At 40.0% G+C, this 14811-nt stretch overlaps 1 protein-coding gene across 1 annotated transcript; it reads right to left on the bottom strand.

Annotated features, from left to right (window-relative positions):
* Nucleotides 1-799: 799 nt before the first annotated feature.
* On the bottom strand, nucleotides 800-12060 carry si:ch211-207l14.1 (leukemia NUP98 fusion partner 1). The gene is made up of 4 exons (XM_064327025.1): nucleotides 11607-12060; nucleotides 8497-8739; nucleotides 7807-7905; nucleotides 800-2110 (listed from the first exon to the last, which is right to left on the bottom strand). Exons 1-4 carry the CDS (start codon nucleotides 11766-11768, stop codon nucleotides 2003-2005), a joined length of 612 nt encoding a protein of 203 aa, XP_064183095.1. The 5' UTR covers nucleotides 11769-12060; the 3' UTR covers nucleotides 800-2002.
* Between the last annotated feature and the right edge of the window lie 2751 nt (nucleotides 12061-14811).

Below are 14811 nucleotides of genomic sequence, written 5' to 3'. Positions count from 1 at the left end.
TTTCTTTTTTTTTTCATAAAAGGGAGTGGAGCCAACAGACTGTATCTGTACGTGCAGCAAGTCACGAAACCATATTTCGTAGGGGATTGGAAGAAGTGTCCGGTAGGATCGGGGAGAAAAAATATTACAGGCAGTCTATAACTTCATAGTAAAACTTACATCACAGTTTAAACAGATGGCACTTGGTCTATAATTTATACAAATGGCTGGGGTTTGAAATCCTATCCACAAGTGTCTAGACTCACGAGTACAGACTCCAACGTGTTTAATATGAACATAGCCTACTTTAATGGCAAATCATTTTGAATTGATATATTTACCATTACAATATGTTGTGGTCTAAAACATGAAAATACACTCCAAGTTACTTGAAAGCAGCTTGCCCGGTGAACATTTTTGTGGTGAAATAAAGTAGGTGAAACGCCATCTCGGTGTTCAGGTGAAAACCTACATTTGGTTGAAAAAGGAAAGACTGGGATATAGCCAGGCTTTATCTGGGTGAAACCTGAGGTATTTTGGGGTTAATCTAGTCAATTTATGTCAAAACATCTCTCAACCTAGATTTCCACCCAGTCTGAAGTTGGAATTACCTTGGACCAGCTTGGTGTGCAATATTAGAAAATATCAATTTGGAATGGAATCCTCCAATACAAATTTACTTCCTTCACTTATTTTGCCACCCTGGATACTGAATGTGATCATGCAACGTGATCCTTTAAAGCAACAGATCAGCTCTAACAAACAGCAAATTAGCAAAAGGAAACATGATGCACAGGAACACTGAAGACGGATCCTCAAGTCATTCACCACAGTGACTTTATTTCTGGCTTTTTTGTTGTTGATAGAATGAGTTTGACAGGAAGCCTCCTATGTCCTGACCTTCTGACACCAGTGTAAGACTTGCACAAGCACTGCTTTGCCTCTTAATACACACCTGGTGATAGAAATGGGCTCTGCAATGACTGATACAGTGATATACATAACAAAAACAACTACGTGTAGACCCATTGTACAACAATAAACATTGTTATAGAATAATATAATAATAAGTCACTGATAAAAGAAATTGAAATATAGTTTTTTTTAAGTACATGCAGAGATAATATGACAAATATCTTCCACTCTTCGTCCAGTTGCAGTGTTTGGCAGAACACATTTTTGCCACTACCTGAAGGGGCGAAAGATGCAGTATGTGGCATGTGGACATTCTGACCACGAGGACAGGAGGAAAGAGTAGCAGGGGATGGGGGAGGGACTTTGACAGAAAAAAGGAAGAAGATGGAGGTGGAAGTATCAACAATGTACATTACAATACTGTATTTGCGCTGAATAAACGGGTTACTCCAAATTAATAAAGCCCTTAGATGGAGGCAGCCTGTTTCTGAGTTAATGCCACATAAGCACTTTCTTTTTATGCTGCCAGACAGTGTCCTTCCACTCAGAACTGTTCATGTCCACATTGTGATTTCAATACAATTCAAAAGCAGGTTTATAAAAAGAAATCAAACAAAAGAAAAAAACAAATACAAAGAAAACTCATTGGTCCAATTTACTCTCAGTTGTCATTACCATTATTTACTGTACAAAACATTTAGAAAGTATACTGCAGCTATTAGTTGGTTTGTCAACCTTGGCCTACAGTACCAATGCTCTTAGGTCACAACTATCACATCTTTTGACTATCACAAAATTGTCCTTGGTAAAGGATAGGAGGTGTCTGGTGGGTTTTCTTTCCTTTCTGGAAAACATAATGATAAATATATTTCTAAGCAGTGAATTTGAAATAAATATGTATTGCAATGTCTGAATATTTGCATATTTGTAAAATATCTGTACAGTTTCCTATGTATTATAAATTATCAATCACATCTTTATCATATATTTATTGTCATATATTTTCTGTATATTCCATTTCTGAAGGAAGTTTCCAGCCATGTTGGCATGGGTGGGGAGTCAGGCGGGGGTGGGGAAGTCGGGGCTCTTTGGCTTCAGGCCGGAGACATCAGGGCACTTTGACACGGCCAGAGGACCAGTAGAAGGGCTGGGGCATAGCCACGTGGACGTGGCACGTGGGACACGACTGCTTCTTCCACAGCCACTGCTCAATGCACTGAAACACAGAAGAGACAGACATGTTGCTGCAGGTCGCCCCTAAGTATCAAGGCTTATAACCTAAAATACATTTTCAGTCAAACATCAAAGGAGAATGGGGTCACTAGAAAGGCTTGTGCTTCTGTGGAGAGAGAACTCAGGTACCATAATATAATCATGTCTCATTGCTGTTCAATGCTAAAGGAGGAAAAAGTATTGTGTCTCAGTGCTCAGAACTATCCTGCTAGCCTCCTTCCCTTTTGTTCTGGAATATTTGCGCCCGTACGATCAACTATCAACCTGTTTGGGTCAATTCCGTTGTTTTGGAATTGATTTCCAGTATAGATGCCGGTAGAATCAACCCAAACCCCCCACTCCCATCCCATACTCCCCTTACAAACCATGGCCTGATCATCAGCCCAGCTGCCACCCTAGCTGCAAGGATGATATCACCATGGAAACACAGTCTAACAAGGTGAACTGCAGTTGTTTCAGGGACTCATTCACTGCTCTGCTCGGCATAAACAAGTGAATTAAACAATAAAACATTATTGCACCATTCACGTTCAATTATGAGTCTTTCTTTTTACACTTGATGAAAAGATATCATCCTAACCAAAACAAAATAAAAATGAAGATCTGGGACATATTGGCACATCTAAATAATTATTGGCTTTATAAATCAATGTCTTTTGAGCATGGAAAACACATCTGTGTTAAAAGAAGACAATTACACACCGATGTGTCAGGGGTCTACAACCATACCTGCCTGAACCCTCCCACTAACAGCCTGCCTCCTTTTGTACAATAAGGTCTTAAATGTGACAAAGGAACAGTGTGCCAAGTGCAATTATTAGTGCAATTTCTCTGAAATTTGGCTTGTGTCACAAGCTGTACTCCTTTTCATATACAGAGGAACAGACACACATTGATACAGTAAAATAAGACAAACAGTACCAATCGTTGTAGCACATTTCGTTAATAATAGATCTTGATAAAGCATGATGTCATCTTGGTTCAAGCTGGCTTGATAAGAGAACATTGCATTGATTTTCACATTAAAAGATTGAGAAGTTCTTCTCTTATTTATGAGTATTGGAAGCATTTGAAGGGGGATGTAGCAGTTGTATACTATCCTCAGGCACCACAATGTTCCAGTAACAGAATGCAGGATGTTTTTGTTAATAGTAAAAATACATGAGCTCATTAATGTTTGGGACAAAGGCTTATTTTCTTGATAAGGCTCTGTACTCTGCAATTTTAAATTTGTAATGAAACAATTCACATGTGGTTAAAGTGCACATTCTCACCTGTTATTTAAGGGGTTTTAGTTTTACCGTGTAGAAATGACAGCACTTTTAATAGTCCCCCCATTTCAGGGCATCATAATGCTTTGGACATATTAATATTATGTGAATGAAAGTAGTTATGTTTAGAACTTAATACTTGCATGCAATGGCTGCTTGAAGTATGTGACCCATAAACATCACCAGGTGCTAAGTACAGTTGAGGCCAGAAGTTATACACCTAGGCTAAAGATATTCAAACTCAGTTTTTCACAACTCCGCACATTTCATGTTACCATGCATTTATTTTGGCAAGTCAATTATGGCATCTACTTTGTTCACATCAGAGGTAATTTTAAAACAATAGATTAGAGGCAGATTTATTTCAGCTTTAATTCACTATATCAGAATTCCAGTGGGTCAAAATTTTGCATACACCAAGTTGACTGTCTCTTTAAATAGTCTGGAAGATTCCAGAAATTGATGTAATGACTTTTTAGAAGCTTATGGTTGGCAAATTGTCGTAATTAGGAGTTAATTGGGAGTTAATTGGCACCTGTGGCTGTATTTAAGGGCCTACCTTTAGAGCCACTGCCTTTTTGTCCTTGATATCATGGGAAAATCCAAGCAACTCAGCCAAGACCTCAAAAAAAATTGTGGACCTCCACAAGACCGGTTCCAAACAACTGAAGGTACCATGAGCATCTGTACAAACAACTGTATGCAAATATAAAAATCTTGGGACCACACAGACACTGCATCTTTCAGGAAGGAGGCACAAATTAACTCCCAGGGCTCAATGAATTTTGGTCCGAAAGTTCAACTGAACCCCAAGACAACAACAAAGGAACTGGTGAAAGAGTTGGAGGCATCAGGTACTCTACCATTAAGAAAATCCTATTGCCATGGCCAGAAAGGCTGTCATGCGAGAAAGAAGTCCCTACTCCAAGACCGACATAAAAGAGCCAGAATGAAGTTTGTAGGTGATCACCAGGATGAAGACCTAGCCTCTGTGTGTTCTCTGGTCAGATGAAACAAAAATTGAATTGTTTGGCCATAATGATCAGCGCTATGTATGAAGAAAAAAAGGTGAGGCTTTTAATTCGAAGAACACCATCCCAACTGTGAAGCACAGGGGTGGCAGCATCATGTTGTGGGGGTGTTTTGCTGGAAAAGGGTCTGGTGCACTTCAGAAAATAGATAACAGCATGAGGAAGGATGACTCTCTAAAAATACTGAAGCAGCACCTCAAGACATCAGCTAGAAAGTTAAAACTTGGTTACAACTGGGTCTTCCAGCAGGACAGTGATCCTAAGCATACCTCTAAAGTTGTAACAAAATGGCTTAAAGACAACAAAGTGAAAGTATTGGAGTGGCCATCACGAAGCCCTGACCTGAATCCCATAGAAAATCTGTGTACTGAACTGAAAAAGCATGTCCAACCAAGGAGGCCCACAAACCTGACTGAGTTACACCAGTTCTGTCAGGAGGAATGGGCAAAAAATTCCGGCAAAGTATTGTGAGAAGCTTGTGGAAATGCTACTCCAAGCTTTTGATTCAAGTTAAGCAATTAAAAGGCAATCTAAAACTAACAAAGCTATGTAAACTTTTGACCCACTGAAAATCTGATATAGTACATAAAAGCTGAAATAAATCTGTCTCTTAGCTATTATTTTGAAATGACCTCTTAAGGAAATAAAGTAGATACCATAATTGACAACATAGAAAACGTATGGTAACATGGAGTTGTGAAAAATTGAGTTTGAATGTCTTTAGCCTGGGTGTATGTAAACTTTCAGTCTCAACTGTATCTTCTCTGGTGAAGCTTCGACTGTATCTTCTCCGGCGGGGTCTAGTTTTTTAAGTTTTCACTCAAGCATGTGAAACATGTTTATTTGGATTCAGATCAGGTGAATGACTTGGCCAGTAAAGAATTTTCTCATTTTCAGCTTTCAGAAACTCCTTAGTTGCTTAAGGAGTATGATTGGGATCATTGTCTTGCTGTAGGATGAAGCGTCGTCCAATGAATTTGGAGACATTTGGTTTAACTTGAGCAGATAAGATGCTTCTGTACACTTCATTCTGCTGCTGCTACCAGCAGTTGCATTATCAATGAAGACAAGTGAGCCAGTATTTGTGGCAGCCATACATGTCCAAATCATAACATCCCCCACCACCATGCTTCACAGATCAGAGGGGGTGCTTTGAATCCTGGGCAGTTCATTTTGGCCTCCATATTTTGGTCTTGCCATCACTATAATATAAGTGAATGTTGGTCTCATCTGTCCACAAGACCTTTCCCAGAGCTCTGCTGGTTTTATAGGTACTTCTTAGCAAACTGTAACCTGGCCACCCTGTTTTTGTGGCTAACTATTGGTTTGAATCTTGCAGTTTAGCCTCCGTAGTTCTGTTTGTGAAATCTTCTGCAGACAGTAGGCACTGACACATCCAGGCCTGCCTACTAAAGAGTGTTTCTGATCTGTCAGACAGGTGTTTGGGGGCTTTTCTTCATTATGGTGAGAATACTTCAGCAGAGGTCTTCCTTGGCCTACCAGGCACTTTGTGATTGCTGAGCTCACCAGTGCTTGCTGTGCTCTTTGTTTTCAGTGATGTTCCAAGCAGTTGATTTCGGTAATCCAAAGATCTCACATTTGTTTCAGACATTTTTATTCTTATTTGTCAGGCTAATAATGGCTTCCATGACTTTCATTGGCACAACTCTGGTTCTCATGTCGACAAAAGCCAATAGCATACTCTGTCGGCAATCAAAGGGCTAGAATCAAAGCTAGATACTGACAGCTCTCTTACACTGTACCTTCACTAACAAAGCAATTGAAAACACCTGACTAATCAGAAACACCTGTGAAGCCATTTGTCCCAAACATTTTTATGCCCTGAAATAGGGGAACTATGTATAAAAAGTGATGTCCTTTCTATATGGTGAGACCAAAATGTATAAAAAATACCTGTAAATAAAAGCCGAGAATGTGCACTTTAATCACACATGAATTGTTTCATTACAAATCTAAAATTGTTGAGTACAGAGCTAAATAATTATGGAGCTCACAGTATGTTTTTTCCATTAGGAAACTATATTTACAAAGTCAAAGCTGACCTGTTTTCTATAAAATGTAATACTTTGTCATAATGCAACCTTATTTTATCCAGTTGGTACATGGGTACTGTGTCTCCACAGCAATATTTTCAATGCTAAATTAACTCAGACATAGTTTGAGTCCAATATGCATAATCAAACAAATATACATTCTGTCAGAGTTGATTTTACACTGAACATTTCACTTGGCATGTTCCTTTGTCAATGACTATCACTGATGTAAGTATTTTGTAAGTCACTCTAATGCTGACATTGGGAATTAGTGTCTTTTTTTTTCTAAATCAGGGGTTAAAATGCAGCGGCTCAAATGTGCATAACCATGGCCCATTGGCAGGAGGAGCTGTACTCAAGCAAAACTCATAACTCATAACATTTTTTGTGCCAAACCCCTAATGAATTTGTACAAATAGATGATACACAATTTCCTTTCAGTTGAAAAGCACAAACAATTCAGCAGTTAATGGTCAAAGAATGTGTTACACAAATCATTTGTGCACACTGTGTTTATGTTTCAATAAAACACCATTATGAAATATTCAACTGAGTGCTGTGCTTCCATTTATTTGCATTTTTATGATTCAGCTCATATTTCTCTTCAGTTTTCAAACTGAGCATATTTCAACTGCAGCAATTTTCTCACAGTATTTTAAAATTGAGCTGTGTTGATATAACCCCTTGACACCAAAGAAGACACTGTATTTTTACCGCTGAAGTTATGGACAGAATATATTTGAAACCACGGCTTTACATAGTAGCAGCTACATGGTTGGACCCCACTATGCTAGAACAACTAATTACTAATTATGCCTGTCACCCATAAAATACAACTATAACCTCTATCTAAATGAAGATATACCATATATCAAATCTCCAAAATTAGGCCTAAACCATGGTAAAAAGTAAAGCATAAACTGATAAGACTGATTACAAGGTCTAGAAGGTGAATACAGGACAGTAGTTTTTTGTGATATATTGAGGTCTTAAAGAGTGTAAATCATCCTTCAGTGGACATTAAAAGTATCTCAAAAAATCAAGAGGCCGAAATTCCAAATGTAGTTGGAATGAAAACAGCAAACACAGTGGCTCCCTGGTCTAAGTTTAGAAGCTCTGCCCTACAGGGCGGGGCATTTGGTTTTGAGTCAGCATTTGCCATTCATGCACATCGTGGCAGCGACTCCAGCATTGTAGACGTGTACATCTTCCTGTCTGTGGCACAGCTCTGCAGGACTAAAGAAAACAGGGAGGCACAGACAGGCAATCTCCAGAGTCCTGGAGATTTTTTTTTTTTTTGGGGGCAGGGGGGGGAGCTGTTACCTCTTTGTGGAAACAGTGTGTGCAGTTCAGCTCTGTGACCACAGTCCCGCAGCTCTTCATGTCATCGTGGCAGATCAGACACAGGGTGTCCGCGTCACTCTGAAAAGCACACCGCAAAGCTTCAGCCACTCTTGCTTCAGCCCAGTGTTCAAAGAGAAGCTAGGCGCTGTCACAGGGAATCGGGCAGGTTACACTGATTAAAGGGCCTAGCTGGCAAGCATCTATCCCACTGCCATCATTGCCAGCAGTCAGTCCACCGGCGCTGTGTGAATTGGCTCTACAGCCACCGGCTATTCACCAGCTATTTTGCATTCTTTTAATTGTCCATCTTCATCTCTGCTGCCTCGTCTTAACTGTGCCAGCAGACGACTGCCCTGATTTTAAAAACACTGGGGGACTGAATCCCTGCTGTCAACAGGCCACTAGTAGGCATAGCACTTTCCTCAGACAGTGTGGGACAGCGCTGAGAAAAGTGCCCTCCACACACAACAGACGATAAAGTACTGAAGCCTAGCATAGATCATTTACTAACTCAAGTGCACATATGATCAGATATATATTTGTACATATAAAACAAGGCAAAGACAAAGGCTTCCAGTTAACATCTGGAACAGATGTTAACATCTATGGTCTATTCAAGCATTCAGTCTCGCTGGATTGATCTGCACAGCGAATCTACACGCCACTCACCAGTGACATTACATTCCGGGTCCGGAATTTCAGCTTCCTCTCGAAGGTCTCGGACAGCTCGTTGATGGTGGTGATCCGCTGGTCTGGCAGGGAGCTCCTGGCCTGGTCGCTCTCCTCCATGGTGGGGTGGCAGGTACTATGGTGTTGCCTGACGTCCTTTTTGTCCCTGGACTTGAGGTGAGCGGGCGCTGGGGCCATGGTGGCCGCATGCAGGCGGTTCAGCTGCATGGCGTCCAGCTGTGCCTGAAGGAGGTAAAGCAAGCTGCTTGGTCTCTGACACACCCACACACCTTTACAGCTACACAACTGCACATTAGTGTAACAGGTATATCAGCAGAGCTGTATAATGATTCCCAACTTGGATACTGCTGTTGTTCCCATGAGGAAGGTACCAGAACTTAATCTGAACTGATTTAGTATGCTCTAACATGTTTATTGTTAACTCCAAAAAAGTAAGATGTGTAAATCACTCCGGATTACGGCATTTGCTAAGACTACAGATGATGTACCCGATGTACCGAAACCATCCAAAATGAATGTCTTGAATGATCATGTTCAAAGGCCATAATGAGCTTCTCTGTTGACTGACATAGCTTTACCATTGTAAAAACAGATCTCACACAGACAGCTTTGTTAGATTAAGTACCTATGCCAGTAAATGCAGAGAGTTAATTATACTCCTGATAACCCTGGACAGCCCAGGCAATAATCCTACACCTTAGTGCCAAGTAAATTATTGGATCTTTGGCCACTGCCTGCACCACAAGTTTATACTCCTTCCCATTTGTGACTGGAAAATCTATGGCAATTTTTGCACAGAAAAAAACACCATTATGGGACATCTTTGGTTTACATTTAATTGAGAAAAACAATGCAAGAAAATGGCTTTTGGTTGTCATCTCTCTTGCACAGATGAAGTCTGATGTTTATTACATGGGTTCTCTGTAACGCAGTGTCCTAAATATGGTTCCACAACTACACAGCAATTGTGCAAGGACATGATTTCTTTTTAATTACTCTGATATATCAGTACTGTATAACTCAATCGAAAGTTTTCCCTCTTGAAAGGAGTTTGCAAATTCCTTTCTTGGTTTTGTTTTGTTTTGATGTATGTTGTATGATAAGCTATTTGCTGGATGCTTATAACAGAAAGCAGTTAATTTCTCACTGTTTTAGTTTGATATGTAGACACCAGGCATGCTAGGACAGGCTGGTTTTCAGTGTACATTCTATCAACATTACAGGCCCAGAGTCCTTACAGTGTTGACATTGTTATATGCTATTCCTGACAATTGATGATGTGTTAAAATGAAATACAGTGAAGTCCCATAGAGTTAGAAATCACTCTCGAGGGAGCCTTCGCAAAAATGGAAAAAGACAATAATCAGTGTAAATAATAAGTACCAATGGTGCATAGGCACCTATTATAATTGTTTGAATTTTTCACTATTATTATAGTTTCCGCTATGGGTGTCTATGGCAGCCAATAGCAGCAATGGCAATGGCAGCAAACGGCCTGGTGGATTTTAATGAAATCTGGCATATTACTAGACACGCTAATATATCCAGACTGTCTGGGATCAGTTCATCCACCTGTCTAGCACCACCAACAGTCATGATTCCTTTTTTTCCATGATCCTTTGAACCTGCTGAGTTAAGTGCACCCACCCATGTCAATTTTCATCATATAGATTTTCTGCCATTTTGAATTTTTCTGAAAAACACAAAACAGCTACTCCTAGACCACTGAACGGATCATGCCAAAATTAACCATGTATCTTCTTGGGAGTACTGTGACCAAAATTTCTTAAAAGATAATTGCTTGATCAAACAAAATGGCTGCTGTAAACAAACAAATTTGATAGTGAAGGTGCCAAACAGGAAGTGAGCAATATCCCTGCAATGCTTTTGTTGTGTTGATGCCAAACTTGGTAGCCTTCTTTGCCCGGGGGCCCAAGGGGCACACATCAAGTTGCATGAAATTTGGCCACTTGGGGGTGCTGCACCAGGAGAATGTTATATGGAAAATATTCTGTGAAAGCAGATATTTCAACCAAATCTTGTGTGGGCTATATCAGTAAAGTATCCTAACTGGGAAATCATATGCCCTTGATGTCCACCATTTTGTTTGTCGGCCACCTTGGATTTTGACAAAAAACCATTTAGACATCTTCTCCTAGATCTATTTCCCAATCTAGCTGCAATTTTAGATATTAAATCTTTGGACCATTGTCTTTAAGAGCTGTTAAAAGATAGTTGCTTAGTTGAACAATATGGCCACAATATACCTACAATTGTGGCAGCAAAGTCACCATAAAATAAGAGTGGTCATAGATCTGCAACCTTTTTATCAACTGGGATCAAACTTTGTACACATGCTTACCAAGAGGTCTGGGGGCACACACCAAGTTTAGTACCCCAAAAAACAGGTATAAATGCAATTAATTTCAAAACAAAAAAAGATGGGTTTGAATTGGGCTACTAACAGAATTGAACACATGGAGGTGCTGTTGTGCTTGACCCCTTCATTTCTGCTTGCAGCTATATTCATTGTTGTTTTCTAATGTATATACCTCCTCAAATTCTGTAAACTGTATACATCATCAGTATTAATATTCATATATGATTTTTTGGATTTGTTGTTCACAATGAACTGTAGAACCTGTTGTTTAGTGTGCCAAGGATGCTACATAAAACTAATAAGGCCCAGCTGCCCAAAATATCTGCAACCCATCTTCAGATACTTCAACCGACCAAAAAACCCCTTTGAAATCAACTACAGATTTTTAAACAGGCCTCCTTATTGTCCTTATTCATCCTGCCATGTTTTCCAAAACAGTAGTTCTTAAATTCTGTATTATTTGTTCGACAACAGTACGGAGATAGCTAGCACCCAACAGGCAACAAGCTAGGTATTGACTGTGTTGTTTGTGGGCAGTGGCTGTCTATGACCCCAACATATCATATATATTTTGGGTGGAAGCACATTTCCTTTGCATTGCACTGATTAAGTTAGGTCAGTAAAAGTTACACTGATAGTAATTTTACTCCAGGCTCTCAACTGTACCACAGATTTTTGGAATATAGAAGCACCCCTGAGGGGTTCTTACCTGACAGGGCAGAGAGGCTCGGCGACCGGCGTATGGTTTGGACGTCCTCCTGAAGCTGTGCCTCCTCTCTTTCATTTTCTCACTCTCCTCCCCGCCGTTGTGACCCCAGTAGCTGCTCATCCACTTGGTGAAGTTACCGTCCTCGTCCTCGTCATTGTCCATGATAATGGCTGGGTGCGGCTTGAATGACAGAGCGAAGTTGTGTCCCCCTGGCTGCAGGTTCAGGGTGGCAACGGGGTGGGGTCGGGCGGGGCTGGCCGATCCGGGCAGCGGTGTTGCTGGGCTGCGGTCCGATGCAGGGCGGCGTGGCTGTCCAGTCGGCAGTCCTGCTCCACGCCAAAGGTAAGGTGCACTCTCACTGGACAACGAGTTTACTGTAATTCGATCCCACCGACTTGTTTGAACCGTCAGTGTGCTTTGTTGTTCTAAGCCAACCTAAAAATATGCTGCACGGCTTTTGCCAAAGTCTTTAAATAAGTGAATCCTCTTTAATCTATTTAGTACTGGAGATGGAGGGAGGGAGCTATAGAACTTGAGTGCGGATGGGGGATCAGGGGATGGAGGAGGGGGCTTGTTTTTAATCTTTCCATTGCAAAACCTAGAGGAGGCAGCTTGGGCCTAAAGAGCAATCAACAACAACTGAAACTCAAATTTTCCTATACTTTCCACTTGCTTAGCACAACCACCCTGTCAATCATCATAGAGCACTGGGTAGCCACTCTCTCTTAATTCAATTCAATTCAAAGAGCTTTATTGGCATGAAAGTAATGAAACAATATTGCCAAAGCCATATAATTGATATACATGAATAAAAAAATATTTAGCATTTGATTGGTCACACAAATGACACAGTGAAGAAGGTGTTTGCTGAAACATCTGTACATTCAGTCCACCTGCTGGTAGTTAATAAAACCGGTGTATAAGCAACTTTTTACAGCCTTATTTTTGGATGTGAACCATTCCTTTTGCACCATTTAAATTCTGTCTGAAGTTTTCTTGCTTAGTGTATGAAGGTGCCTTCAGAACAGACCAGGAGAGATGTGTCCCTCCCCTTTCTTTGTTGCTTGAGAGAAAAGCATTAAATAGCTCTGTCCAAAACACATAATCTGTGGCAACAGATCATGTAGAGTTAATCTTCCTCCCCAGCTCTGTGCAAGAGGCAGCAAGAGAAAAAGACCTTGTGATGTCCAATCAAAATTCTGTCTCTGAACAAGACCAAGATGGCATTCAGGAGAGGTCATCAGTGACATGGAGTGAAAACAGTGATTCATTTCCTTCCAGCATAGTCATTTAATTTCAATAGAATCAATAGAATTAAATTACTATAATTATTATACTCTTAGTAAACCTATGACTTTTAATTAATGGTATTGTGAACACTAACCCATAAAACTAAATAAAGGGGCAAAAGTGTCCAGGAAATCCATTGAATACAACATTTTTACTTGTATCTTTCCATGAACACTTAGTCAGTTTCTTTCACAAATGCCTCATCAAAGATAACTCTCAAGAGAGTTCAGACCAGTACAGTCAACAAGAAAGTCAATTCTAATCAATCAAGAGCTCAACTGAACCAAAACCCAGCACCACTCCAGATTCTCTAGACCACAATTTAAAAGCTTCAAGAAAGGCAATGCAGTCTGAAAAATGCTGCTTTTCAACCAAGTACACTGTGAAAAGGGTGTGAAGTTATTTCACGTTACAAATGCAAATGTGGTCAGTCAAAATTTGACCTTCCAGCTCTGTATTGTTTATTCTTTCCTCAGAAGGTGTACTTTAAAGGTGTACAAAGGAAGATTGTGTCTTACACTGGGATCCTTGCCAGGTGTTTACACATGGGTTGAAGCAATTTCGTTTTGGCAGGGCTTCTCTCTTCACTGTTTATCAGCCATCCTTAGTGGAAGAGACCTTCTGCCCAATTACATAACTTCTCCAGAACCACTTCCACAAGATATAAAAACATGTCAGCTTGGGACTGGGTGATGAACCCTTCTTTAAAGGCTATTCACGGAGACAAAATCCACTTATCTCATCTACCCAGTCATGTCTCTGAGCGGCCAGTCCAGCTGTTAGGAGACATGTAAGAGGCATTATCCCTTAAACTGCTGAAAGCAGGTTTCTCTGACTGCTGAAGCTACAGTTCAAATGAGTGCTGTGATTAGAGAGACAACTTCATGGTTTGGCCACATCACCTTACGAAGAAAATTATATTGCATATAAAAAATATAGTTAGTGATTCTTGACTGGGATACTCTTGAACATATGACATGCCACTGAACCATAGTTATATCTTCCACTATGCACAAAAATTATATTTGAGTTGTCAAACATGTTACAATATGCAATTACTTAAAAAATAACAATAAGCTGCTTCACAGTATTATTGGACTTTCTTCTATGAAATCATTTAGCTACTATAAACTGTTCTATTTCTTTTTTAACAAATACCTCATAAGTAATCAATGTATTGATGGGTCAGATGGCCTGTGAGTGACTTACACTATGATTATCTCTGTACTGATATGAACTCTAAAAATCAAAAGCTAGAAAAAAGAATAATATGCAGTATGACTGCAGTATGATTAAGAAAATACTGTATAAATATCCATTTAATGCGGGAAAACAGGACTTGTAAGAAACCAATATTATTAACGCCATTAAATTTGGTGGACAGGTTATATGATCATCCATTCCCATTTTTCAAATCTAATGTTAAACTGAATTCCTGACTCGGGCGGTTATTGAAGAACCCATCACACTGGTTACAAAGAACGTGGGGTTTCTCGGTGTCCTGGCCAAATTCTCAATTGAGCTCTCTCAATGGCCACCTAATGGCCACCAAATTATACACAAAGACAACTGGCTCAATAATTCCTTCCCTCTCAACCTTAGCTGATGTATGCACTCAGAAACAAAATGGCTGCTGAGAATCACCAGTCTGTGGTGGCTGAGGTGAACTTTCCCTTCACTATGTAGTACCTTGTTCTGTTTCCTTGGCACCTGTGAAACTGTTAGCCTGAGTCCAATATACCAAGGACATTGCTGGGGTTTTAAAGCAATACAGAAATACAATCTATGTAAAAATACTTAAAGTGATCATTCTTAATTTTTCAGTTTTAGTTGACCTGGCGTCATCTGTGGTGACTGGTGGCCGCAAAAGTTTGTTTTCACACTCCGAATACCTATAGTCCTTATTTTTCTTAGA

The sequence above is a fragment of the Anguilla rostrata genome, chromosome 3 (assembly GCF_018555375.3).
Source record: "Anguilla rostrata isolate EN2019 chromosome 3, ASM1855537v3, whole genome shotgun sequence".
Classification (NCBI taxonomy): Eukaryota; Metazoa; Chordata; class Actinopteri; order Anguilliformes; family Anguillidae; genus Anguilla; species Anguilla rostrata.
Note: the sequence above shows the minus strand (reverse complement) of the source record. Positions and strands in the feature narration are given on the sequence as shown.

Excerpts from the sequence above, each read along its gene's own strand:
- si:ch211-207l14.1 (XM_064327025.1), bottom strand. The coding sequence starts at position 11,768 with ATGGACAATGACGAGGACGAGGACGGTAACTTCACCAAGTGGATGAGC. Across the intron at positions 7,906-8,496 it reads CCCGGAATGTAATGTCACTG|AGTGACGCGGACACCCTGTG; the intron begins GTGAGTGGCGTG and ends TGTGCTTTTCAG. Across the intron at positions 2,111-7,806 it reads CACACTGTTTCCACAAAGAG|TGCATTGAGCAGTGGCTGTG; the intron begins GTAACAGCTCCC and ends TCTGTGTTTCAG.